This window comes from Festucalex cinctus, chromosome 5, assembly GCF_051991245.1.
Source record: "Festucalex cinctus isolate MCC-2025b chromosome 5, RoL_Fcin_1.0, whole genome shotgun sequence".
Lineage (NCBI taxonomy): Eukaryota > Metazoa > Chordata > Actinopteri > Syngnathiformes > Syngnathidae > Festucalex > Festucalex cinctus.
In genome coordinates this window covers 19900834-19928370 of record NC_135415.1, presented here as the reverse complement: position 1 = coordinate 19928370, position 27537 = coordinate 19900834, and the positions used below count along the sequence as shown (strand labels likewise).

Below are 27537 nucleotides of genomic sequence, written 5' to 3'. Positions count from 1 at the left end.
TCCATGGATTAGATTGTTATAGCATCACCCCATACATACATTAGAAGTGGAAGACCACAACTGTCTTTGCACATATTGCATTGATGGAATAAGAACTAAGTTTAAATTCAGACGTTTTAGCCATTTTCACATTATACTGCCCTCTGCTGTCGACGGAAATTGACGTCACAGGTACGCCAACGTCGTAGCAGCCACTTATGCTGCATTCGAGGATAGTCGGAAGTCGGAAATACCATTTTTTTGTTGTTTTTTAAGCATTTATTTATCAACAAATGTTGAAACTTCCCAGTTCCGATCTCAAAGCGTTGAGGTGAACGTAAACAACCAAAATGGCGGATAGTGATAAATTGTTTTTTATTTTGGTCCTCAAAACTCAATTTGACCTCCAGAAAATTTACCTTTTTGCAATTTTGCTTCATTTATTGTTTTAATCTTATTTCATAAGCATTCCACACAGTTAAGTAGTTGACCGTATAATTTCATGCATGGATATAGCGGCAATACTGTCACGTACGTTGCGTGAGGTTATGGCGAATATTTATGAATGAAGAAAGCTATCTAGTTTTATACTTGAGTAAATTGTGTTTTTATACTTGAGTAAATTGTGTTTTACCATTCAGAGTGACGTCACATTGTAATCCCCCGGTGAAATCGGGGTCCTTTTTTCTTCCGACTTCACAAGTGGAATTTCCGAGTTCAAGGGGGCGTTCCCGGCGTACACACTTCCTGGTTTGAACTCGGAAAAGTCCGACTTCCGACTATCCTCGAATGCAGCATAAAATGGTAAAAGATGGCTGTTTTTTTCTGCATAATCCATATTCCACAAACACAATATTACGCCATGTTTACACTAGCATGCGCACAGAGCTGATTATTGCAAAGACAATTTTTGACTTGACTTCCAATTTTAAGTGTTTTAAACTTTTTATTTATTTATTTTTTTTTTTTTTATGAACTATGGATACTCATTGAACCAACATAACAGGATGGATGGACAACATGGATAGATGGATGGATGGATACTCATTGAACCAACATAACAGTTTTTATTGCACAAAGGCTTCATAAAGACATGAACATGTGACACAAAGGGGAATACAGTACACAAAATATCTTTGGCCAATGAGAAAAAAAAAAAAAAAAACAAGTACCGGTACTTATATATTCAATCATGTTTCACAGTGCTGGAACGAAAGAGACTTTCCCCTCCTTTTTTTTTTTTAAACATGGCTGCTTGTCAGGAATGTTACATGAGCAATACTATTCAAATCAGTAATAGTAAGTACAGTACATAAAAGAGTCAATATCACCATGAGGTGTATTTGAGACTTGGCTGTTAGAATTTGATATTGGTCAAACTCCCATTGTTTGTTTGTTTATGCAAAATATGGTTAACAATGACAGGGGTGGACATTTTTGGCTAATGTTAGCATTTAATGAGCACATGGTGGACCTTCCGTTGGCAACATGATTCAGTTAGTAAGCTGACAGTGTACTGTTTAAGAATGGTGTTTAAAATTTCTGAAAGATTTTTTTTTTTTTTTACAGTAATTGATATTTCACTATGACAGGGTGGACATGTTAAGCTTGACAGCACCCAGCTGCACTCATAATATAATGAAAATTACGGTACATGCAGTAAGTGTAAATATTTATTCTTCAATCCACTTTTTAGCCTAATAGAAAAAAGACAAAATTCTAAAGTTTTTTTTTAAATGTTAGCAGCCAGTGAGGACACTTCATAGTGATACTGACCCAAAAAGGCACATGAGTGAACCGTTTCAAGCAAGCTCCCATTGTAGCATGGCACCTTATAGAATGTGTTCTCAGGATAGTTTAGTAGGATGTTGTACAAAAAAAAAGTTCAAAAGCTGAACACAGATCAAAATTGCAAAAAGGTAAATTTTCTGGAGGTCAAATTGAGTTTTGAGGACCAAAATAAAAAACAATTTATCACTATCCGCCATTTTGGTTGTTTACGTTCACCTCGAACGCTTTGAGATCGGAACTGGGAAGTTTCAACATTTGTTGATAAATAAATGCTTTAAAAAACAAACCAAAAAAATGGTATTTCCGACTTCCGACTATCCTCGAATGCAGCATTATGTGCTAAATTTAAGTCATAATTATGTCCTACTTGATTCAAATATAAAGTACAAGTCCAATTACTTATTTCTTCTTTTGTACAATTTTTTACGTTCACCTCGAACGCTTTGAGATCGGAACTGGGAAGTTTCAACATTTGTTGATAAATAAATGCTTAAAAAAAAAACAAAAAAAAATGGTATTTCCGACTTCCGACTATCCTCGAATGCAGCATTATGTGCTAAATTTAAGTCACAATTATGTCCTACTTGATTCAAATATAAAGTACAAGTCCAATTACTTATTTCTTCTTTTGTACAATTTCCTACCACAGTTTCATGAGAATCACAACACTGAAAAAAATATACCTTTTTAGATGAAGAATAAAAATAATAATAATAATAATAAAAAGTAAACCAAAGACACATCAGCATCCAGCAGCCTGCTAAGGTGAAAAGCACTTGAAGGTCTTCATGTTGGGTCTCAGTTCAACTTCAAATACAGCAATTGGATATATATTAGGTATATATATTTTTTTTACATCTTGCAACAGCATTACATCCAGACTGGATTTTTTGGGGGAAAGACAATGACACAACAGCAATTACCGTAAGTTTTTTTTTTTTTTTTTTTTTTTTTTAAACATACAGATACCAAATATTCGAATCAATAAATACACCATAACATTCTATATCTTTATACATTACATTTTTGTGTTTGGCATTTGACACAGATAAAATATAGCTATACTTTATAATGAAACTATCATGATGACAAATTAAATAAATTTATAAAAATAAACTGTGTCTTTAAATGATAAAATCATTCTATTAAAGGCTTTGTTTATGGATGCGACTGTAGTTTATCTGAATGAATGTCCAAAGCATGTAGCTGCAAAATGCAAACAACTGCAATAGTCAAGTATTATTTTAACAAATTGAAATGTGATCAAAAAGATTCCAGTTCATTCCAAAACTCATATCTAATCAAATACTCTTATAGCTGCACATACCTAACCAACCACTGGAGGGCGACAGACGACCTACTTGGCTATTTTGATTTCATGTCATCATGTGAACATTCTGAATCTCAGCACTTAAATTTAGGATTAACCAACAGCCGCCTACCGAACTGGGATGTGTGTCGGAGGCAGCAAGCGGCCATCCCGCAGCTCACTCCGTCTTCCACACTCTGTTCAGAACCTTGACCACCTCCTCGTAGATGATGAACACGATCGCCACATCCAGACATACGCGACCCAGACGAGGAACGGTCCCTTTATAGAAACTATTGATGGGGGACACACGAGAGAATATAAAATTAAGAATAGCAGGAACAGAAGTATTCAAAGAACAACATTGTGGTTGTAAAATGCACTGGAGGAAAAAAAAAAAAAGTCAGGTTGATTTCTATTTGTGCAGTTGTAGCTCTCTCTGGTGGCTATTTTTAGTGCCATTTAATTTTCATTAGGGATGTTTTGGCCTTTCTATGATTAAAATCTACGCTAATTGTCAGATGAAGGGACACGTAATATGTCTGTGAAAGCAAGTCAATATGTGGAGGAACTCAATGTGTGCATGCATGAACATCATAACATAATAATAATAATAATAATAATAATCATAATAATAACAACAACAAAATAACACTACTACTAATAATAATAACATTGTTATGTATAACAATATATATCCAATTTCAGCTGAAGAAAACAGCCCCTAAGTATGATGATGATTCTGGTGATGGGCAATGTTGTGTTTTCACCAAATGAATTTTGTAATAATAAAAAAAAAAAAAAAAAAAATTGCTCTGATCCAGCCATAACACACACTCTCGAATGCGCTTGTGATCTTTTTTAATTGTGTTCTATAGGTCACATTTTGTTGGTGGAAAAAGTTAGATTTTTTTTTTCCCCCCTACCAAAGCCAACAAACAAAAATACAAGCAAAAACGGACTCACGCTGGCAAGCCTTCATGTCGCAGAATCTTCACTGCACAGTCCAGCGTGCTCTTGTACTTATGCGCTTCAAGACCCTTTGGAAGGAAACACAAGTGTAACATTCAAGATGGCCGCAACAAACACAAACAACTTTGTACCTGCATCCTTGTCTTGATGACATCTAGCGGAGTGTTTCCAAACACGCTTGCTGCTCCAGCTATAGCGCCGAACGTTCCAGTCATGACAGGATTGATCGATTTATCGGGGTCATCACCTAGTGGGAACAATCACATAACAACAAAACTTTAAACTCAAATAAGAGGCTATTATTTTTTCAACATTTTAATAATTTAGTCATTGGCTCCCAAAAACGCATAAATACGTTCTATTTGAAATATTACCATGCTCCCAAATACGTATTTATACGCTTTTATGACTTTTTTTTTTTTTTTTTTTTTTAATGCTAGAGCATACAGAAGGCTTTGATGCAGCCTCTGAACTGAAGAGAATGCTTGAGGCAATGGTAGTTATTACAAAAATGGCAGGTGGCATCAGAGTATAAGAGATCAACCAGGGCCATGTGCAACAAAGCTGTTTTCCCAACAGATTTTTGAATAATGATTAAACATAGCTATAATCTAATGCTAATTACTGTAAAAACAGAAACAGACAGAAATGTATTTTTTTTTCCTGATGAAAGAAGAGACTTTAATCTTTCTTTTGGTAGGTTCCATGTTTTTATAGCAATATAACATTCTGTGAGCCTGGCAAAATAAGTCAAAAGCCAGTAAAACAGCTGGGAGCGAAGGCGGTTGCTTCATGAAAATGGCTGGGAGTGAATGAGTTAATAAGATATTGTTAATTATATATATTACGTACGTATATTAGGGTAAAAAAATAAAATAAAATAGTATGAAGAATTTTCATTAAATCAGGTTGAATCTGTGTACCTCCAAAATCTGGACTGAATAATAGTATAAATTTGTGATGTCTATGGACACATAACAATAATAACAATGATAATAATAACAATGATAATAATAATAATAATAACAACAACAACATTCTAGGTGCTGCTGTTTTGGTTAGCAGCGTGGTTAGCATAGTTCAAGGAAGCAGAAAAATAAAATAAAAAATAATACAAAATAACATTTACATGCTATTCTCAATCCATTTCAAAGCATTTGCACTCAAGTATATTCTGACCTTTGTACCAGTTCTTGAGCGAGGTCATCACAAAGAAGCGAATGGCCTGATTGGAGCCTTGTTTGAGCACGGTCGCAGTGAGCCCCTGGTAGGTCCCTCTTAGACCTGGTCAGGCGTAAAAGAGGATGTCAAAATTCATCAGGGTGGGATGTGGCATGATGTGCAGCTGCACTGCTGCGTTCGGCCAGTAGAGGGCGGGGTAACCATGTTGATGCCATCGGGAGACCTGTACCTTGAGCTCTGACTATCTCTCTCACTCCATGGTAGAAACCCCTGTACTTTGGGTTCGCGGAAGTCTGGTCATGGATGAATTTCACCTTGATGGGATGAAAATTAAATGTGGTCACATCCATTGAATGAATGCACCATACATTGTCAATTTGTCACACAGTAATGATTGCTCACTATGTATTGACTGGATTAGAACGCACTGTGGAAACAAAATAAATAAACAAACACACCTTGATCGTTTCCATGGGACAGACCACCAACACGGCCTCCATCACCCCAGCTCCGAGCCCACACAGCAGCCCTCGAGTGCTGTCCAGTCGACCCGACTCATCCTTTGCCTGGTTACTGAGGAACTCAAATACTCCAAACCTGACCACAAACACAACAATGGATTTCACAGAATAGCCCGATAAGTGCAGAGCAAACACTGAGTTGAGGGACACCTAATTAGCTTCAAGTAACAATTTAATGAGATCGAATATGAGTCGTATTAAAATCCAATGTAAATTAATGGAATATCTTTTAAATATGAAGGACTGTTAGAGAAACATTGAAAAGAAAGCAAAATACACTTCAAGGTTATAGACGTAGTCTTGACGAAAATAAAGCTGTATATTTTGAGTTTAAAGTCACAATTTTGAACATGATGTTATTAAAATATTAAAATTCCTGACAGCAGGAATAAGTTTGCACCATTATACACTGGGATCTGTATGGTCCTGCCTGTATCCACAAAGAAGACAAATTAATTGTTGGTTAACCAGTAGTGATGTAATAATATCTAAATTTATATAAATACAAGATCAAAATATGAATACAATAATTCTCATGATATTGTGGAGAGGTTGGCGATACAAAAAAGGTCACATTGTAAAAAAATAAATAAAAAAATTTAAAAAAAAAAAGCTCATACTAAAAACTATATTGTGCTTTTGTACATACATTAAAAAATATAAATATTAAATATTAAAAAATCTATAAATATGATGTATATAGAGTCACTTATTTGCTAATGCAAGCACATATTGACTCGGTTCACAAGCATATGTGCCCCTTCATTTGACCATTAGCGTGGATTTTAAACATAGAAGGGCCAAAAAAATGCCTTGTGAAAATTAAACTACACTGAAAAACTAGCCACCAGAGGGTGCTAGAACTGCACAAATGGAAACCAACCAGACTTTTTTTTTTTTTTTTTTTTTTTAAACAGATGTGCTGCTTTTAATACATGACGCGATATATTGTGGCAGTTTTAATATCGCAATATCACGACATTGCCGTTATCGTTACATCCTTAATTAAACAGTAAGGGATGAGAGATGGCTGCCATGGGAGCCAGCCAAGCTTCAAGAGAAAGATGGAGGTGGGCTATAAGTGACAATGCAATCAGACATTCTCGTACCAGCGTGTCCTTTACAAGAAGGTTATTTATGGAGTGCTTCAGGAGGATGCTGCCCGGTCAATCTATAAAAAATAAAAATGGGCAAGGGAGGACAGACTGATGTTGTTTTCTTGTTCGGCTTCTCCCGTTCTGCTTAAGTTGTTTACTTGCCATCCTAATAAGTGTGCACAAAGTCCCGCATGCCCACCTTTTCCTTTTTAACTTCATCTGTTTATTGCAGGATTTTCCTCTGCTCATTAACTCCCCGCATCTGCTCTTCTGTCACACACTACTTGCTATCTTCATACCTCTTGCCCACATCTGGTAATGAAAAAAAAAAGAAAAAGTGGCAGTTCACTTGACTGCCAACCCTGTAACACTCCACTTTTTATTAAATTGGAGAGTCAAGCTGTTCTGTGGCTGCCAATTTGCCCATTGCCAATGTAAGCGGTCCAAGCTTCCTTTGCTTAGAATGTGCCCTTATGTCCTGGCTGAGCGTCCGAGATGAGTCAGAGCGCCGAACGAACACTCTTCATTAGAGGATCTTTGTACAAGGTCAGCTTCAGTGAGGGGATGAAGTAAAGGAGAGGAAATGAGAATTCACTCACGACTTAAAACAAAAACGATGGAGTACATTTAAATACAAGAACTGGATCCAAACGTTCTGCCAGCACAAAGACAGCACTTTTGATTTTGTCATTCATCAGAAATTTATCAAAGGGCTGTGCTCGATTATGGAAAAAATAACAATCACCATTATTTTGGCAATAATTGAAATCACGATTATTCAAACGATTATTTATATTTTGGTCTTTCGGATGACCCACAAATGGACTTTGTGGAACATGATGGTGTGCAGGCAATCACTTAATGGGATGGGGGAGACACAAGAAAAAAAAAAAAAGGGCAGTGGCAGACGGGAGGGAGTCACACAAAGTAATTGGGGTGAATCAGATGGAAGATGGGAGTAAAAAAAAAAAAAAATAGTACTTGAAAAATTACTTAATGGACGGAGCTCAAATTAAATGAAGAGATGAGATGAGAGAAAAAAAAAAGAAAGCAAAATGCTCCTCAAGATAAGTTATTCAAAATGATCTAATATAGTTTGCTCTAAAACAATCTGATGTGAAACCATTATACATTATACATTAAACGACTGTAAGTGCCTGACATTAGCCTTTTATCATTGCGACTCATCATAAGGCTGATTAATATCAATGTCGCTGCTTGATTACACTGCTGCCTAAATGGCATCAAACTAATTACATGGAACAGGACCTGCACTGGCCTAAAGACTGGATTGCAACATCAGAAAGGTTTGATTTATGAGGTAAAATTTGTTCCGTGACCATGCTCGCAACTCAAATCAGTTTTGTCTCAAATAAATGTTCACGATTAAAATGAATTAAAATCCTATTATTGCATTCCCGACACCCCCACCAAAAAACAACAATTTTTTATGTTTTAATAAGAAAACAACACAATACATTATTTTACTGCATCAATAGTTACAGTCATAACATAAAATAGAATGTAAAAAAAAAAATGGCGATGTCCTCACTTTCACTCTGTGAAAGTTAGGCCTGGGTTTAAAAAAAAAAGAAAAAAATAATAATAAAAAACAATATTGAATGATTTTCCTTTTTGATCCTGATATTGAGTCATAAAACCATGAATTGATTAGTATATCTTTTTCCCATAAATTCAGAATTTTAAAGGTTAATTTTTATCTTACCGTTTTCTTGAAATTTACCGTTCACATGAATGTAAAAGTATTTTCTTACATTTATGAAAGACCTGACTTATTTCACTTGAAGACATTTCAGAATCTTTCTAATTTATGAACTATGGAAAAAAAATAATATCCTTGCTGATGTAAATGGTTGGTTAAAACTTATGTGATTACAATACATGTTACTTTCATTAATAAACTCAATCATTTAACCAGTTTCTGCCTCTGCAAAATTTTAATGGAATATAATAATGTGGCGTTATTAATCATGTCATTGATCTTTAAAGGGATACTTTACTTATTTAGCAATTTTTGGCAGTCAAACATTAATATTTTGCCTATAAATTTGATATTTTCATTATTTTTCATGTACAATTAGTACCTTTAAAAACACATTTTGCAACTTGCTGTCGACTGAAAATGACATCACAAGGGCTCAGGTAACCAATCACAGCTTCGCTTGTGAATGTCACATGACCAAACCTAGAAAACAGGTGAGCTATGATTGGTTACCTGAGCCCCTGTGATGTCATTTTCAGTCAACAGCAAGTTGCAAAATGTGTTTTTAAAGGTACTAATTATACGTGAAATATAATAAAAAGTATCAAATTAATTATAGACCAAATATTAACTTTTTATTGCTATAATGGGCTAAATAAGTGAAGTATCTCTTTAAGAAGAATTGATCCACAATTAATTCCATAATTAATCAATATTGAGTTGAAGTGTAGTGAATCGAATTGGAAAAAATCCAAATCGAAACAAACCGCACTCTTGTGAATCGACATCAAATTGATTGAGGAAATTCGAATCGATACCAGGCCCTAGTGAAAATGTTCCCGCCGTGGTGTAGAATTCAACATGGCTCCCACCAACAAATATAAACAAACTGACAAAGCCTCCCCAGTGTGTGGCCCACTGAGACCCTGTCTGGGTTTGAGTGGCATCTTTGCTCCGCTTGACTGGACCCGTCTCTTCATCACACGGACCAACTCGATCCTCCAGCAAAACACACACACACACATACGTGCAGGTATGCAAACAATACAAAACCAAATCAAGCACCCCCGCCCCCCTCCCCACCTTGGCTATATTCAGTGTTTTGTATTTGACAGGAGATAAATGTCATGGCTGTGCGAGAACAACACCACCATCACTCTCCAGAGTGGCGTGGCATTTCTGCTATGCGTGGCGGGTAATGGACTAGAATAATTGGACGCTGTGAGCGAACGCTTCAAGGTATGACGGCTGCCGCGCGTTTTTTTTTTTTACTCGAGCCTTCCACAAGCAAGCGGTAAAAAAACAAAACAAAAAAAACAAAAAACGATTCGATGTTTAACCTTCTACCACGTGCACGCAGCCGCAAACCGGATGCTGTCATGTGTTCCTTGTGTTAATAATTGTCAGTTTTATCACCATTGTAATAAGCTGCGTTCACCATATCAGCTCATCTGGATCGGTTCATTAAATCCCGTTCCCATCGGCCGCTCACGTTTACCTCCGCTTGTGTTTTGCGAGTTTATTGCAATACCTGACTGCAGATTTGGGAATGGATCCATAGAGCAGCGAGCTGAGTCCTCTGTAGAGCCCTTTGACACCGTGACCCTGCACCGTCTGCTTCACGCAGTCACCTAGTGGATGAAATAAAATATACGAGATGAGCTAAAAGATTGGCAGTGATTCCCAACTGTTGCCATGAGTCATCATCAGGAAATGATTCAATTTCACTTAGTCAACAAAAAAAAAAATCTATTTACTGCAAATAATTTATGTATTTATTTATTTTAACTCTTTTACTGCCACGTTAGCGAAAAAACTTTAATATGACAAAGGTTTTGATCATTTACATCATCCTGGAAAACGTTCTATTTCATCAGATTCCGTCATGTCTCATTGTAATTTCATACACCGGCAGCCCATTGAAAAGAGATACAATGCCATCTACTGACCATATTGACTGAGTGATTCCACAACCCATTGACCACGCAGCGCTGCACTTAGACGTTGTATTGCCCATTGATTAAAAAAATAAATAAATAAAATGTAGTTGATGTGATTTAACGTTTATGGCAGCAAACATCGTGATTTTACTAATCATCCCACTCATAGTTTTTAGTACATCAAGAATTGCCTCTTATTAGACTACAGAATGATTCAGATTTCTTTGTAATTTGACTGTATTAATTATGATATACAGTACATATAGATTTTGGAGTGATCTTTTTGTTGTAGGCATCTTTCCTAAACTACACCTGTCTAATCAGCATCGTAATATTTTCTCGGCAAAGGAGAAATGCTCACTAACATATTCAGACAGATTTGTGAATACTATTTGCGAGAACGGGCTTTTGTGGAAATGAAAGTCACTTAAAAAATAAGAGGAAAAATAAATGTTCTGTGATTACATTTGTATGATTATCATATCATTAAGAACCAGTAATAATTCATTGACTTGGAACGGCCTCGGTGGCTCATAACAGGAAAAAATTTACCCATCCGTGGCCAAAAAGAGCCCAATAATGTAAAATGGCGTGAGACCGAACTGCTTTATAAATTTCTGGGCGGATGTTAATTTTTTACTTTTTTTTATTTTACTACCGGCAAGTCTGTTAGCCAACATTCGCCTATTTACACATCTTCAGAGGTGACAAAAAAAAACAAAAAAAAAAACTACTGCGCCAAAGCGACGCACCAGCGAGCAGAAGCAGCAGCAGCTGTCAGGACTCGGGAGCGCTCATTAGCATGTTCCCCCAAAACGCAAGACACGTCAACAGATCCTGTGTGGAGTTGTGCGTCCGCAACTGCGCACGCGTATGGCTTGCGTATGTGCATGTTGACATTGGTTTTGTTTTCTTCTGTGTCTTAAGTGAAATAAAAATTCAATAAAAAAAATGTATAAATGGAAATAAAAACCCCAAAATATATATCATAAATAAATATTTATTTGTATAAATAAATACATAAATAAATAAATAAAGGTAAAAATAAATACACAAATAAAAAACGAGATTAAAAAAATAAAAATAAATAAATAAATAAAGGTAAAAATAAATACACAAATAAAAAACGAGATTAAAAAAAAATAAATAAATAAATAAATAAAGGTAAAAATAAATACAAAAATAAAAAATGAGATTCAAAAAATAAATAAATAAAAACGGATATAAAAAATATATAACTGAAAAATTAAATAAAAAATGTATAAATGGAAATATATATATATATATAGTTGTTTTTATTTCCATTTATATTTATTGTTTGTATTTAATTTTTGAATTATATTTTATATCCGTTTTTAATTTCAGTTTTATTTATTCATTTATTTATTCATTTATTTTTAATTTTGGCAGTTTGTGTCCTTCAAGGCGGAGGTACAACATTTTACTTTTATATTTTTTATACTATATACCTGTAGTGCTTTTACTTATGACAATTGAAGTAAAATATGAGTATCAGTTAATAGGTAATAATCAACACAGGCCATAAATCATGCTGAAATGAAAGGATATGACGTGTGTGGCCTCTCAACAGCTATGATGTTTTTCCCTATATCTCCAATTTGCATGAAAGTGGCCAAACTCACCTATTCCTCTGTACTTGGGAGGGTTGGCCTTCTCATCCAGCTGCAATTGGGTCTTCACATACTCTGTGGGGAAGGTGATGCAAATCTCGATACCGCCAGCAATACCACCTGGAAAGTGAGCAAACCTTGTCAAACACAAAGTAAACTGAACTTTAAAATCATCACAATTGGGTACAACTACTGCGCTTAGCTTAGCATACTAGCTTAGCTTTCAGGCTGCCTGTTCCAGTGTCCTGTGCCTGCATGACAACAAGCTGCCATGACGTCACAGATCGTTGGAAAACGACTGACTTTCCCTCCATAAACCCTGAAAGGCGGGCTGGCGAGGGAGGAAGAGGACTGAGCTGCTTGAAGCTGACTCAAAGCCACACCCAAACCACTCACAGGAGTCACGAGGAGAACATTTGGGGTTTATTACGTTTGAGTACGACTGGAAAAATGAACGCAATAACAAAAATACGAAGCCATTTTCCCACAGACATGGTCAGGCTGTCCTAAAGCCCGCTGTCGAACGCACAATACGGATGAGTCACACGGGAAGGAGGGAGGACGCAGAGAAGGATGACATTAATTAAATCATGCAGCATGCTGGGCGGGGCTCCATTACACAGGCCAAGACCCTCCATTAACTCAATGACACACACACATACACATTAGCAGAGAGATTACAAATGGTTGAAAAATGAAACCAAAACGCCAGTGAAAAGGAAATAAAAATGCTTTACGGGCATTCTTTAATAACACACAAGTGGATTCCAGACATTATCACATCCTAACATAGCTAAATTACATTTACTGGCCATATCGTTACTTCTATCAATTTAATCATCCCATCTGTAGGAGGAGGAACTGATCTAATTTAAGGGAAATCAATAAGGGAAGATGTCTGACTTCAATCTAATCAGGTGCTATACACCAGCCTACATAAAATTGTTACACAATTCTGAAGATTAGGAATTGACATGATCACAAATAAATTAGCAATATCATCTTTGTAAAGGATTATTCTTTTGTATTGGACCACGTTAAAATGAGAAATTACTCACATTACCACCTACCAAAAAATATACTTAAATATTTTGGGGTGTCAGAAAAATTCCAGGACTGGTATCTCGCTTCACAAAAGTCACATTGCAGTTCATGTCGAGGTTTTGTTGTCAGGGTTTTCGCCACGGACTTATACATGACCGGACTGTCAATGCCATGTTATTTTCTTCCTCTATGGCGAAAATGCCACTGTGTATGACATAGTTGTACTAATGAGTCTGGCAGAACCGCTACATGTACATTTCATTGCTAAGAAAATACTTTTAATTTTCTCTATCTCTGGGTGTTACTCAAAGATTTGTCTGATCATGTCAAAGCTTTCAGCAATCAAGAGAAAGTCAATTCCCTTTAAAATAGTTGTTAATTAATTTGATAATCAATTACTTGCTGATTAATCGATTAATTTTGACAGCTGTAAAAAAATTAAATAAAATAAAAACTAAAAAGGTAACTGCAATTATGTAAGGGTACTCTGAAGGGTAACAATTGTCATTTGGATTTGACATACTGTATATATCTGACATATATAACTTAAGTCCTGGAACTTTTCTGACACACTCATAAAATACATTCTTCCCCCATTCATTGAAGCAACTCATCTTGCCGCTAAGCAGGTCATGTTAGTCGTAATTCCAATCATTCTTGGGACAAGCCAGCCCTCTAAGGGTTAACAGACATCATCACATGATCCTCCCCACACTTCATACCAGCCATGATGATGCGGCCTAATCAGGTCGCTGCGTCTCGGTCGGGCAAGAGGAAACAATCAACCTCATTCATCAGCACAGATGAAAACAAGCGACAATCGGCAGCACGGCACACGTGATCGAAGAGCCAGTGAGGCCGATACATCGTAGCTCGTCGATACTGGTCTGCGTTTGCAGTCTGGCACACATTCACACAAACAAACACACTTTAAACGAGTGTGGCGGCCACGGCCAAACGTGGGTTACATGTGCCAAATAGTCATTAATCTTTATCTTCAACCTCTGCTGCTGCACATTCCCATCCTCCATCCTCATCCCCCGAGGTGACTCGCCTCGCGCGGTCATAAAATCAATGCATCCACATAGATCCTTGACACTTGCTATTACGCCAGAAAGAAATGGAAATGGCACTGGAGTGATATTCGGCGCAAAGAGGCGGAGATAAAAAACTGCCTTGTCAGATATATAGAAACAGGCTGTTTGGATGACAAATGGGAAAACACTTGTCATATTTCTAAACACAACATAGTAGTTTTGCAACTATTGTTTGAATTGATGAAGCAGTCGGTTAAATCAATGAACCAGATTAAAAAAAAAGAAAAAAGAAGAAGATGTTTTCATTTGTTCAAACACTGAAGATAATTTCAAATTGACAGTCCAAAAAACTCATTAACATAAATTGTGATTCAATTATTGGTTTGGTGTAAAACATATCAGAAAACAGTATGCCTTTTAATGCCAGAATCAAAACTACTTAGTCCCGAGTCTCCAAATAGCCAACTCCTATCACATTAAAGCACTTTTCCTTCCATCCAAATGTTCTAACGATATGATGAATAAGAATAATGCTTCTTGTTGAGCCACTCCTTTGTTGTCTTGGCATTTTTTTTTTTTTTAAAGTCCAAAGTCACTTCTGATATTTGTGAGAATAAAATTCTGATAACCAATTAATCGGCCAATTAATTAAAATAAATAAAATGAATAAAATAACGCTTACCACAATAAAAGATACATTTGACGTTTATACAATACTTTGTTGTTTGGGGTTGAGAACCAAGCCAAAATGGGCATAAAGTAAAAACTAGGCAATATTTAGCAATTGTAAAAGAGCTAATATAATATCCGCCAATTTATTGGCTCATTTTTGAAGAGCTATTGGCCATTTAATTGGTCAGGCTGTTTGTTGTGAAGTTTTCTGCCACTCTTCAATGTTGAAAACAAATGTTTTTTGTTCACAAGTCAATAACAAAACTTCTGAGTGATGACTAGTATCTCAAACAACTCAGTCGGCTTACTCATGGCGGTACCACTGCACTTTTAGGATTTAAACTACGATTGACTATCATACATGCAGATTGATGTCTTAGTCACTTGTCTTTTTCTCTCTCTTAGGCCAACTGGTTGAGGCATCCCACATTGAGTCTTAGTTCCGTCCAAAGTTTGAAAATACCATTAAATTGATTTTTTTAACGCATGTAAACCTAAATTGTCCAAGAGATGCCAGGTGAGCAAGCCAATGAGCAGCTGACTGGGAGGAACGTTTTCATCTTCTGCGACTCTAATGATCATCCACACATCTGCTTCTCTCACAAACTTCCTTTTGGAAAACTATAAGTGACGCTGACTCGAAGTTGAAGTACAGCAATCTCAAAAACGGATGAGCATCACACACACCACAGCCAAAAGGCGATAAGATTAAAATGCAAACAATCAATAATGCAGAGCCATCATCATGCATGCTTGTCTGTGCATGTGCCAGCCAATTAATAAGTGGCTTTATCAACTCATTATTAATCCACATGTTGCTCATTTTAAATTGTCTTGGGATGAGAATGGAGAAAAACGTTATGACGTCCATATTTAATGGTGATGAATGAAGCCAGAGGAAGGGCTTCCTATAAATAGACTTGTAATATTTACAATGATGTGGTAGATGAAAAGAATTATTTCTCTCGGTGTGGCCTTTTAGGCTTCCTATGTCCCGGGCAACACACCCTCGTGGTTCACGGATTCTTCGGGACCGACGATGATAATTCATTTTACATGAGGACTGTTCAAACTGCTGATAAGAAGGCAATAGCACACCTGTTGTGCAAGATTTTACATTAATAGTACTACTGTTTGTTTAGTCAGCAATAGGGATAGACCGATAATCGGCCGGGGCCGATTATCGGCGCCGATATTTGGCATTTTGACAAATATCGGCATCGGCCATTATTTGAACCTGAAGACCGATAAAGCTCACTGAGCAGGGGATACTTGCGAACGTAGCGAATTTGGGGTTTTCATCAGGATTTGTAAGATGTTCGCAGTCAGTTTTTATTTGTCGTAAACACATTTGGAACATATTCACACAATTTTTCACCGCGAAAATCTTTTTGAAACGTTTTTACGAACCCTAACAAAAACCCCAAATGAGCTACATTCACATGAATTTGTTACTCAGTGAGAAATTATATATAGTTTGAAAGAATTGACCCCCCCTCCCCATTTTATTGCAAATGAATATCGGCTTGAAATATCGGTTATCGGCCGACTTGACTACAAATAATCTGTATCGGTATCGGCCTTGAAAAAAACATATCGGTCTATCACTAGTCAGCAAGCTCAATATGCTTATCACGCATGATTTATAATCATGACGTCAGCTCATTTACCACAGGGTAAATATCATTTTGTGACTGGGGAGCTTAGGTACGGGCTAATTTATGTTTGGATATTATACGAATGCTGAAGAGGATCTAGAAACAAATGACTGTACTGTGTACTCTAAAGGAGTGGTTTGGTTAGCTGCAATGCATACACAAAGTATTATAAGACCATTGTCAGTGTTGACAAGGCGTTAACACAAAAAGGTGAACAAAAAAGGCACTCAGCTGAGCCACTTCCACTGAAAAATCAGTGACAAGCTGGTTGACTGGGAGTGGGAGGTGTGGAGGGGAGCGACGACAAGTCCCAGGAAATAAGCGCTCGCTTTGACGAGAGGAGACAAGCACTCAGGAAGGCTGCCTAAGGGTGACGAAAGCAAAGAATGGAGGAAACAGGAAACATGGCATTTCCACTAAAACTATCGTGATTGACATGAAAATTTTCGGGGGGGGGAGGGGTAAATCTGTATAAACGATCTTTCAATCTGTCACAGAAAGGCCTTTAAAGGAACAAAACAACTCTGAGGTCCATTTTGATCTTTTGCTCTCTGCCCCCAGGCCGAAAAGTCGCTCTTGTTGCGTGTCCCAACTTCAACCATCAGCAGAGTGAAAGGAGCTGAACTAACCAATGGCAGCACGGAAAGCTTTGGCAATTTGGCACTCACTGTCTCTGTATGTGAGCTGGAGTGCATTAAGCTTTGACCTTCTACTTCTTGCTTTGTCTACTCGGAGCCCTCAGGCATGCGCTACAAATTCTTCCCCTTCCACACAGACAACACGAACCGGCGCGAATTAGTACTCGCGCATCAACGTCACCGGAGAGGAGATGCACCGTCATTCTCACCCCAAATCGGGTTTTATCTCGACATCTTAGACAGGGAGGCCCGCAGGAGTTGCGACAATCACAGTTGCTGTCGTTGCAAAACTGGACAGACAGGCTGGAAACGAGCTACAGCGAGAGAGTGCAACACGAGAGACCCGAGCCAGTCAGTCAGGCTGCTGAGGGTTGACGTCGGGGAAGGGGACAGAAAGGATGGCATCAAGCAACATGGGAAAATTGTATAGAATGCCACAACTGAGTCAAGTATGGAATCTAAGAGTGTTTCAATTACAGGTGTAAATTTGTGGAACCATTTTGGAATTAACCTGAAAAGGTGTCATTTAAAAAGATATATAAACACAAAGTACAATAATATTTAAATCAGGTATAAGTCAGTACAAATGAAGAAAACGGTGTTCAATTAAAAATGGATGTGTAAGCCTTTGCACTGATTTATATATCTGTAAATGTGTTAGCTTATCAACTAAATGCAAAATTTTGTTGGAATGTCTATGCAAGAGCAGCTGTTTATATGTGCATGTTTATGTGTTATTTCTTCTTCTAAGGGACTAGATAATTTTTTGTTTTACTTTTTCCTACCGCCTTTTGAACATGAAAACTGTGCTTAATGATGACTATTGTTTGTAAAAAAAAAAAAAAAAATCTTTTAAATCTTTATATTTTAATTACAGTATTTTTATTTCCAACCAACCAACCAACCAATAATCTATGTTGAAGCTATACTCATCAGATTGATTATTAGGTACACCTGGGCAGTACCATGATATCCAATATTGGAGATGAACAGTCTTTACAGACAGTCATGATAAAGTTTCAATTTGATATTTTTCAGAGGTTTTCATTTAACAAAATGCTTAATTTATTTATTTTTTGTTAATGGTCTAAAATTGTTCAGAATATGCTGAGGGATGTTTCTAAACACAATAATGGACATATAGCTAATTTGTTGGCTAACGTCATAAAGACCCTGTAAAGTGAATTCAGAGCTTTGTTTCAAATTACTTCTGCGAAAACAAGTGAAAACACTGAACCACTGCATGCAGTAGGCTGTTAAATTGTGTAGCACCGGAGCTATCGGCACTTCCCTTTTCCTAATTTATTGGACATGGCTAAAACGGCACACAACAACTCCACTATATAAGAACTCGAGCGCCGACGTTGTCATCAGTGGTTATCTGATGCAATTTCAAGTTACGTCGTTATCATTACTAGGCCCGTTTCTACTATTATAGCAAGCAGCTAACTAGCAATACTTCAATGCCGAAAACGCATCTCATCTGGATGCTACATTTGACATAATGCAATGGTCTTGTTATTTAAATGCCCAAATGAGGAGGTGACACCTCAGATGAATACGCCACACCTTTGCCAGCTGAGAAGGGCCCCAGGAGTCTGTTAGCTCAGAAGCTAGCTGGTGGCTAGCGCCTCATGTCACGGCATAGGAAGTTGGCTGCTTCTTGAGATGAGCACAACTACTCTTTACTCGATGCGGTACACGTTGTGCTTGGAGTGAAGCTAGGTCGGCTGGAGCTGAGCAATGCAGAGTGGAGCTGGCAATCTGGCCCTTCGTCATCCATTTTGTAGAGAATACTGTAATTTGAAGATGCTTAGCCAAGTGTTGTCATTCATGTTTACCTTCAAGTATCCACCTCCACACGTTTGACATGGTTCCTATCCCACCTGCCCGAGAAGTATCAGGTTGGTAAAGTGATATCGTGTTGTAGTATCGGAGCATTTTTTTTGAGTGCAGACATACAGTATAATCACTGACACCGACAGTGGCATCGGTACTTACATTATATTAATGTTCACATACATGATAAAGTGCCACAATTTAAATGGATCACAGTGTGGCATCCTGTTTTCACTAGCTCTTCAAATATTGACAGAGTCTGTGTGAATGCTGTTGACACAAATTTGCATCTATTGTACACACGCACACAGCTGAAATCAACTGACAGCCAGTTGTTGCCACATGGGAACCCCACTGAAGTCGCCACTCCAATCACTTGAAAGTGCTGCTGCACACTAATCAACAACACAGTGGGCGGACGTAAACAACAAGGACTGATGTGCAGTCCAGAAAACAAACAAACAAAAAAACAAAAAACAAAAAAACAATGAAGACATCAACATTTAAAACAATAAAGAAAAGAACATTTCCTGGCTGTGTCTCTCACAAACACAAATATCACAGTTCCCCAAAAGAGCGGCCATCATTTGACATCAACTTAGAGAAATAAATACCCCAAACAAACTGATGTTTTCCTTTTCCAGCAAAAGAGTGTAACAATTTGGATCAGTTAATAGATACTACTGTTCCCATACAGACATTAAATTGTTAACTGTTGAGCCCATTTGATCTCTGTTGCTAATCAGGTGAACTTCCCTGATTTTTAAGTTCTCCCTCCATTTTTAAATTAAAGCAACCAAACGCTATCTGTGACATTTCAGTACATAGCAGGACTGAACAACAAAAAACATGTTTTCTAATAATTGCCTCTTTGTCCAACAGGCTGCACTCCTGCATTCATCACTCCTCTCTAACCACATTAAGTGGCAGAGTGCCCTGGCTAAGACCGATACTGCATGTAATGAAATTACATTGCTATGGCAGGTAAATTCTGATAAGGCCGCCATCCTTTTGCGGGGGTGAGCTCGCAGCCCTTTTGAAAGAAAGGGTTCAAAAAGGTTACTGCTAAATGGGGTGAACTAATGCCTGATTAATACGATAGCTTTGTGTCAGATAAATACTATAGAATATCTTAGAGGGAGAAATTGAAGACCTACACAAAAGGCCAAATAATAAAAATGCACCAAATGGCACACCTTCACACACATCCTGCCTGGATATGCCAAGATTCATGCATGAGGACTAAAAATGACAGACATTTTTGCACTTCTTGTTGATCAGTTTCACAGTTTGACAAACAGATCCCCGTTGACGTTGCATAGTTTTGGATTTAAGATCAACACAGCTTTGTAAAGTCTCAGTTTGTTACATTGATTTATGAGGGAGGAAAATGCTAAAATATGGGCAGTAGGAAAAGTTCAAGCAGCTCATATGAACATATGTGTATGCATAGAACAAAGAGTATATGTCGCAGTTGGCAGTATACGTTGGTCGTGATTGTGAGCAAAGATTAAAAAGTTTCAAGGAGTAATTGGGGGAGGTGAGTCAGCGTCAGTCAGGGTGCATTTCTTAATTATATATATCTGTAAATAAATTATTTATACAATATTGAATATGTTAGTTTTGCACATTTTAGGCCTTAATTGTTGTTTTAAATCTGTTTTTATTACAAATATAGTGGCTTTGCTTGACATGTTTTTTTTTCACAATAAATTCGTTTTCTGCAGATTAAGCACATTTTCATTCATTTCAATGGAAGGGGAAATGATTTGAGATACTTGCATGATCACTAAACATTCGTATCTCAAGACACCACTGTGCTTGGCAATGCCTCCAGGAAATGGTGAATGTAAAGTAAATTTAGAAAAAAAAATGGTGGAGAAATATGAAAAAAAAAAAAAGTAATGAAACACCGCTTAGTGTCACATCAAAGAAAGAAAGAAAGAAAGAAAGAAAGAAAGAAAGAAAGAAAGAAAGAAAGAAAGAGAAAATAGCAACTTGGACTGATTAATTGTGTGGTGGTGTTGTAAAAAGTTATCATACGTGACGACATTTTATGTCACTTTACGTGAGGTAGTTTGAAAATGAATCTAATACATACCTGCCAGAATCGCCTTCCCCGGATGGGTTAATTTGGACTTCCCCGCGGGCGCCGCCGCCGCCAGACACCTCGGCGTGTGGAAAGGGCTTCCAAATGGTCCTTTTATCTCCATTTGGATTTAAAGATCACAGCGACAAAAAATGTCTGCTTGGTGTGTGTTTAATCTCTGTGGAGGCTGAGCTCCAAAAAAGACCCAGCCACACATACACGGATGTACGTCGGCTGTCTTGCGCGCACTCCCGGACTCAGGTGGACGCGCGCGCCAGCTCCGTTTGTGTGTACTCACAGTCGGACACGCGTGGACTGGCCGTGGGAATTTAAGAGACCGTAGCTGTTACGTGTCGCCATGGCGACGAGAGAATCGAAAAGTAGATGGTGAAGTATGTGAAGCAACCCGGAAGTGGGGAACGGCGGTGGAAATGGAAGGCGACTTGCAGCTCCGAGGAACTTTTATGTCGTCGCGAAAAGCGCGTGGACGAGAGGAGAGAAGCGCGTGCGCGCGTGAGCGGTAGCGAGGTGGTGGGCGTGGCGCAGACTTGCCCTTTCGCTCATGTCGGGATTTGAAGCAACAGCGAAAAACAAAATTGTTATTTTGCTTTGTTTTCGGAAAGAGTCGTGAACGTTTTATCATCAAAGAAAGAAAAAACAAAACGCGTGTCCACGTCACGGCGACGCCTTTCACAAACAACTACTGTACACTTCTCACTGGGACTGAAATCAAGTTCAGCTCGACTGTTTTTATTAAACGACAAAACAAGGGCAACTTAGTGACAACCATATGTGATACTTTCCTTCTTTAGGGCAAAATGTTGACGTCCAATTACTTTCACCAACTTGTCGTCGGTGTTATTAGTCACAATAAAAGTATTTGTATGAAAAAACAACAACCTGTTGAGTATTTGAAAACTTATTTTCCACACACATTCTACGTAATGTGAGTGATGGTGGCTCTATAATTTGTTTTGGCTCATTTGTAACTAAAAGAAAATCTATTTGAAAAATCCATTATGTTTCTATTCTATGCCCTGAAGTTGCAACAAAGGACATTTAAAGTGAAAACAGACCAAGTGACAATTACGACATGTGAAATAGCCATTCATTTATGTGAACATTGTTAAATGAACATCAAAAGATTCAAGGTTCGAATCTGCTCCAGGCCAGCCTGTGTTGAGTTTGCATGTTCTTCAGGCGCTTCCTTTCCATGTACTCCAGCCATCGCCCACATTGTCAAACCATGCATGTAACTGTTAGGTTCATTTATGACTCAAAATTCCTTGTCGATATGAGTGTGAAAGGTTGTTGTCTATATCCCTTCTGAGTCCTTCCTCATGTTAAGTTGTTCCCCATCTAAGAACTTGTGGTGCTAATTAGCAAGCCGCCAGGCTTCCCGTTCTGTATCCCCATGTAGGTCATTATTTTTTCATGTTTCTCAGATGGGTTGTGATGACTGTGTGTTTTTTACATACTTGGCCAATAAATCTTATTCTGATGGGTACCTTGTGATTGAATGGTGACCGGTCCGGCATGTATCTTGCTGCTCTTGCCCAAAAGTTAGCTGGGCTAAGCTCCATTAGAAAACACATCTGAACCTTCACACCCATACATTGATGGGAATTTAAAAACAAATTGAATGTAAACTTTATTTGTGTGCATAATAAAATAAAAAAAAATAATCTAGGGGCGTGAAGAAAACCACCAAATTAGCCGCAAAAGCATTTAATAACTGCTGTTTTTTTGGGGGGGCATTTTGTCTCATTTCTTACAAAAATCATTATGCTTTTCAGACTACAATGACACACTATAGACAATACATATGGTGTTTCATAATATTCTTTGATTAGTATTTCAATAATCTTAATTTATACATTGCTTTCAGTACAATGATTATTGTTGACCCGACTGGCACCAGGACACCAGCAAATGTTTCTCCTCCTCCTCTGTTCATCCCCAAATTTTCTGTTAGTCACTTGAAACAGTTCCAGTGGACGCATTAATACTTTATACACTTAATAGATGAAAATTGTGCTCCTGCTTGCAGCATTATTGTTTGGCAGCACATGCACAGACTGCAGCACATGGCATTTAGTTTACTATAAAACTTTTTTCTTTTTCTTTTTTTTTCTTTTTTTAACTCATCCTTGCGGAAAAGTCAATGGATCAGGATACATACCATTGTATCCCAGGAAAGGGATTTGCAGCTGAGAGAGTGGAATTTTTTTTGAATGTCTCATGGTTGTGTGACGCGCCTCAAAGCCTTTGAGGCTGACCACACAACACACTAACAGACTCTGGTCGCAGTACACTAACGGCACACGCTTGCTTGAAAACGTGTGTGAAGAGAAAAGAAAGCGATTGCACGGTAACAAGTCTCACGACCCAGTGTGCCGTGGGATTCAGCATGAACAAATGGAGCCCGTTTTTTCCCCCCTGGCTTCATATGTAAGGCTTTGGGGGAAGTGGCGAGGCCTCCTCCGCTCCGCTGCATAAACCAAGTGAGGACTAGAAATCTACACGTTAACAGCAACGGGGCGGTGAGGTCATGCGCTGTGGTCAGTTCAGTGCACTGTGATATCCAGATGGGGAGCGCAAATGGGTGAGAGGAGGGTTGATACCAACCCTCGGAAATAGCAAGGAGGAGGGGTTATTGCGGTTTCAGTGAAGTAGCGTGGCGCCTGGTTGCAGGTGAGGTTCAAGTTCGGAGACCCAGAGCAGCTCGGTTCAGTGAAGGTGAGAAGAGGACGGCTCGATCCTCTACATGGGGTAGCCGTAGGTGGGCTGAGCGGGGTAGCCTGCGGCGTTGGCCGGGTAACTATAGCCCGGATATGCCGGCTGGGGGTTTACTGGAGCGGGAGAGCCGGTCAGCATCAGCTGTTGGCCTGAACACACAAACACATATTCCAAGTTTGAGACCATTTTTCCGTTTTCTCGTTTTAATTAAATTTTCTGCATTATAACTTAATGTGTTTGATTTATGATGTGACAAAAAAAAAGAAAATCCTGGTGCCAAAAGTGTGTCAAAACTATTTATTTACGGATTACTCTGGCTTCCTGTTTTGTGCTTATTCACAAGTTGAAAGCATAAGGTCAGCTAGCAGTGTTGACAAACTCAAGCACTTACCAAACACCATCGGCTGAGGCTCTGTCACCTCCTCTTCAGTTTGCCTCTGACTCTCAGCTGTCTCCAGTTTGTCCACCTGAGGGCACCACAGAACAGTATTCAGCTTCATGTACATGCTATATAAAAAGTAAATAATTTATTTAAATTGCACAGGATACAGTGAAAACTAAATTCACATTAAACATACTGTCTCAAGCAATATTATTACATTTACAACCAAATCCAAGCAGTATTTTGCCTCTGTAGAGGCAATTTTTGTCTGCCTCCAATTAATTGCAGCTAGCATGTCATCAAATTAATATAAAATAATAATTTAAATCAAAAATAGGAACATATAACATTTGGAGTTAGTGTTTAACCCTGCACACAATTTATTATTGTTTTAACCTGGAGTTAGAAACAGGGATGCATCATACATCTGCCATGAGGGCAATACCTGCCTGGGTCTCATAAAACCATCAGCCTCATTATTTTCCATCAGAGGGGATTATTACAAACACACGCACACACACAGCATCATATTGGAGACGTTAGAGAAGTGAGGGGTAATTGTTAGGCCGGAACAGGCTAATGCTAATCCTTAAAAGCTGGACAACGGTGTGAAGGCTTCAGTTCCAAACGTCAACACAAAAAGATACTTTGGCCTAGTTACTTATTTCAACGCAAAATGCCTTGTAACAACAGCAACTATAGACTGTGACGTGCTGATAGAGGATGTTTTATTGACCTCAGTGGGCCATCATACATAATGCAGTTGGTTATTGATTGATTAAATCTGCTTCAAGGTAAACCATTGTAAAATGTATTAAATGGACAAGGTTTTTTCAACAACATTCTTATTAAGAGGGTGCACAAATATTGATAGCAGTATCATAAAAAGCTTTTGTCATTGTATGCACACATCACCAGCCTACAATGTAACACAGTTAATCCTTTCATGGTGGATGAAGTGAGATCAAGATTTACACATATTCACTCAAACACTGGTCGCTTTTGGGCAACAACATGAATATATGATTAGCTAAATTTTGAGGCAACCCATAAACTGTTCTATGTATACTCTCCATCCGTCCATCTTCTATAGCATTTGTCCTGATTAGTGTCACAGGTGAGCTTGAGCCTATCACAGCTAACATAGGCCCACCCTGGACTAGTCACCTGGCAGTCGTCTCTGTACTGTAGGCCTACTAGTAATTGGAAAACTTGCTATTTTGTTGTTGAATCAGAACAAAAGCCAACACACTATCAGGTCCAGTTATGCCTTAGTCGGTCTACAGTCCATGCTATATTACTACATCAGAGACGTCAGGGTTTTAAGAGCGGTTACAACAGCACACACAACACATTAGAGAAATGTAAAAAAAGGGGCCAGAGACCGTCACCTTCGCAGCAAATTCATCAACCTGGAAAAAAGAAACCCAAAGTGATGACCTCAAGTGACCACATTGGTCTATAATTTGGAACTTGACTTTCTGAGGGAGTTAAAATTTTACTAGTGGCACCTCGACTTGTGAGTTTTTCGCTCAGTCAACTTTCTTTCTTGAGTTGCAAGCGAAAATGTTAGTTACGAGTGCTAGATGGTGGCGGTGAACTTGATTACCTAAAAACCCTTAAACAACTTATATTTGAACACAAACGGTGCAGTAAAACAGGAAAGCAGTTAATTATGTAACAATACTCACAGGCAAAATGGTTTTATATTCAGTGAAAAACAACTAACAGTGACTAGGGAGTCGCCTCGTTGTGAAATTCTCCACATACGTCTGTATTATTCTGCCCCCCAGTGGACAAAGTGCAAATGCCAGAAGGAGTACGAGGAGCAGGAATTAATGTTCTCTATAAGAACAAATGATTCAAGATAGAAGTGTTTTCAGTTAAGCAGCATGGTCAAATATATTTCAATTGAATGTCTGGTTTAAGCACAGATGTGGCCCATACCTACAATTAACTTAAACTTACTTGATGCGATAGGTTTCTACAAGAAATCCTTCAGAGAAAAACAAGTCATTAAGCGCAAAGTACAGAAAAAGGCAAAAAAAAAAAACAGACAAGATACCACATGAAAATAGACAAGCTCTTACATACATTTAAAACAGATTTAAACACTTTAACTGAGCACAAACCTTTGTGAGGTACTCCCTCATGACCTGAATGAAGTACGGCATGGCAAAGTCCACGATGTTGTGCCTCCAGGCCAGCTCCAGCACAACGTCAGGGTGGAGCAGGTCGTAGGAGGCAAAGAGGCAGGCGGCAAAGCACTCCTTCTTGCCCTCCTGGAGGAACCACTGCAGCAAGGTCTCCGCGAGCTCAGCATCCTTCGACTCGGCGGCGAACAGCATTGCATCCTGGGAAAGATAGATGAGCGATTACTCACTTACTCCTCGCGGCAGAACAATTTTAAAAAATAATCTGTCTAAAGAGTTTGCAGCTGGCAGTGAGGTAACGCTACCACATTCCTCTACCTTATCTTCTCACCTTGTAGAGTTTGTCCTTCTTGCAGAGCTCCACACTCTGTCTCCAGCGGTTGTTGCCCTTGTACAGATAAGCGGCGATGCGTCTAAACTCAATCAGCTGGTGTTTTTCTAACCTCTGGGCGAGGCCGATGGTGTCAAAATTGTCATAGGCGTCAATGGATGCTCTGAGGCCCTGTTTAAAAATAAATAAATAGATAAATAAATGAAAAATGAAAACAAAAAAAATCATGATTATTGTAAGTGTTCATCAACTAGTTCATTACAAAAACAAATGGGACTTCTAATATGAACGAAATGTAGCCGTGATGTGACACATGCGCATAAAGTGGGCATTGATTATAATTATATTATCGTGACTGCTCTCCTATTTACGGCTCATCGTTTCCCGTTGTTCCCCAGTCGAGATTTTTTTTTAGTTTTTCTCTTGCCCTCGTGGGCAGTTAAGATCAGGAGATGCCATTGATATTTGTCATTTGTGGGCCTGAGAAGCCATTTGAGACTCTTTAGAATTAAGAGCTATATAAATAACTTTGACTTGACTCTAACTCAGTTTTTCAATTATTTTTTTGTTACTTGAATTCAGAAGACTATAAATAGTATAATTTGTCTGTAAAATTGTTAAGTACACCTCTACAGAGGAGCTAATGCTTCTTGCACACTCTGACAATGAGAGCAACCCTGCCACCTACTGTAGTGAATGGGAAATTACACTTTACTGTGGTATGTTAAAAAATAAATAAATAAATAAATAAAAATAAAAAAAGTTACTTGGGTCCACACACAAAACTGACAACGAAATTGTGTGCTTTGC

General features: G+C 38.1%; 2 protein-coding genes across 5 annotated transcripts in view; both read right to left on the bottom strand.

Moving 5' to 3' along the window:
- Positions 1–1026: 1026 nt before the first annotated feature.
- LOC144018585 (tricarboxylate transport protein B, mitochondrial) lies at positions 1027–21681 on the bottom strand. 3 transcript variants are annotated; one of them, XR_013283472.1, is made up of 10 exons: positions 21135–21680; positions 12158–12265; positions 10106–10205; positions 5692–5830; positions 5463–5547; positions 5231–5335; positions 4183–4298; positions 4046–4119; positions 2204–3372; positions 1027–1986 (listed from the first exon to the last, which is right to left on the bottom strand). XR_013283472.1 is itself a non-coding variant. In XM_077520905.1 (10 exons), exons 1-9 carry the CDS (start codon positions 21244–21246, stop codon positions 3258–3260), a joined length of 954 nt encoding a protein of 317 aa, XP_077377031.1. In that variant the 5' UTR covers positions 21247–21681; the 3' UTR covers positions 1027–2577; positions 3213–3257. The 3 variants fall into 3 exon arrangements, 2 of the variants coding, with proteins under 2 accessions (XP_077377031.1, XP_077377030.1); XM_077520905.1 differs by having other exon boundaries at positions 1027–2577; positions 3213–3372; positions 21135–21681; XM_077520904.1 differs by having other exon boundaries at positions 1027–3372.
- Positions 21682–22213: 532 nt separating this feature from the next.
- cltcl1 (clathrin, heavy chain-like 1) overlaps positions 22214–27537 on the bottom strand; it is a 29758-nt gene continuing 24434 nt past the window's right edge. Inside the window, exons 28-32 of one of the 2 annotated variants that reach the window (XM_077520902.1) lie at positions 26728–26898; positions 26376–26597; positions 25629–25655; positions 24253–24328; positions 22214–24010 (exon numbers count right to left, since the gene is read on the bottom strand). In XM_077520902.1, coding sequence (XP_077377028.1) covers positions 23886–24010; positions 24253–24328; positions 25629–25655; positions 26376–26597; positions 26728–26898 — 621 coding nt within the window. In that variant the 3' untranslated portion in view covers positions 22214–23885. The remainder of the gene's footprint in view (positions 24011–24252; positions 24329–25628; positions 25656–26375; positions 26598–26727; positions 26899–27537) is intronic. The other variant, XM_077520903.1, reaches the window with a different exon arrangement.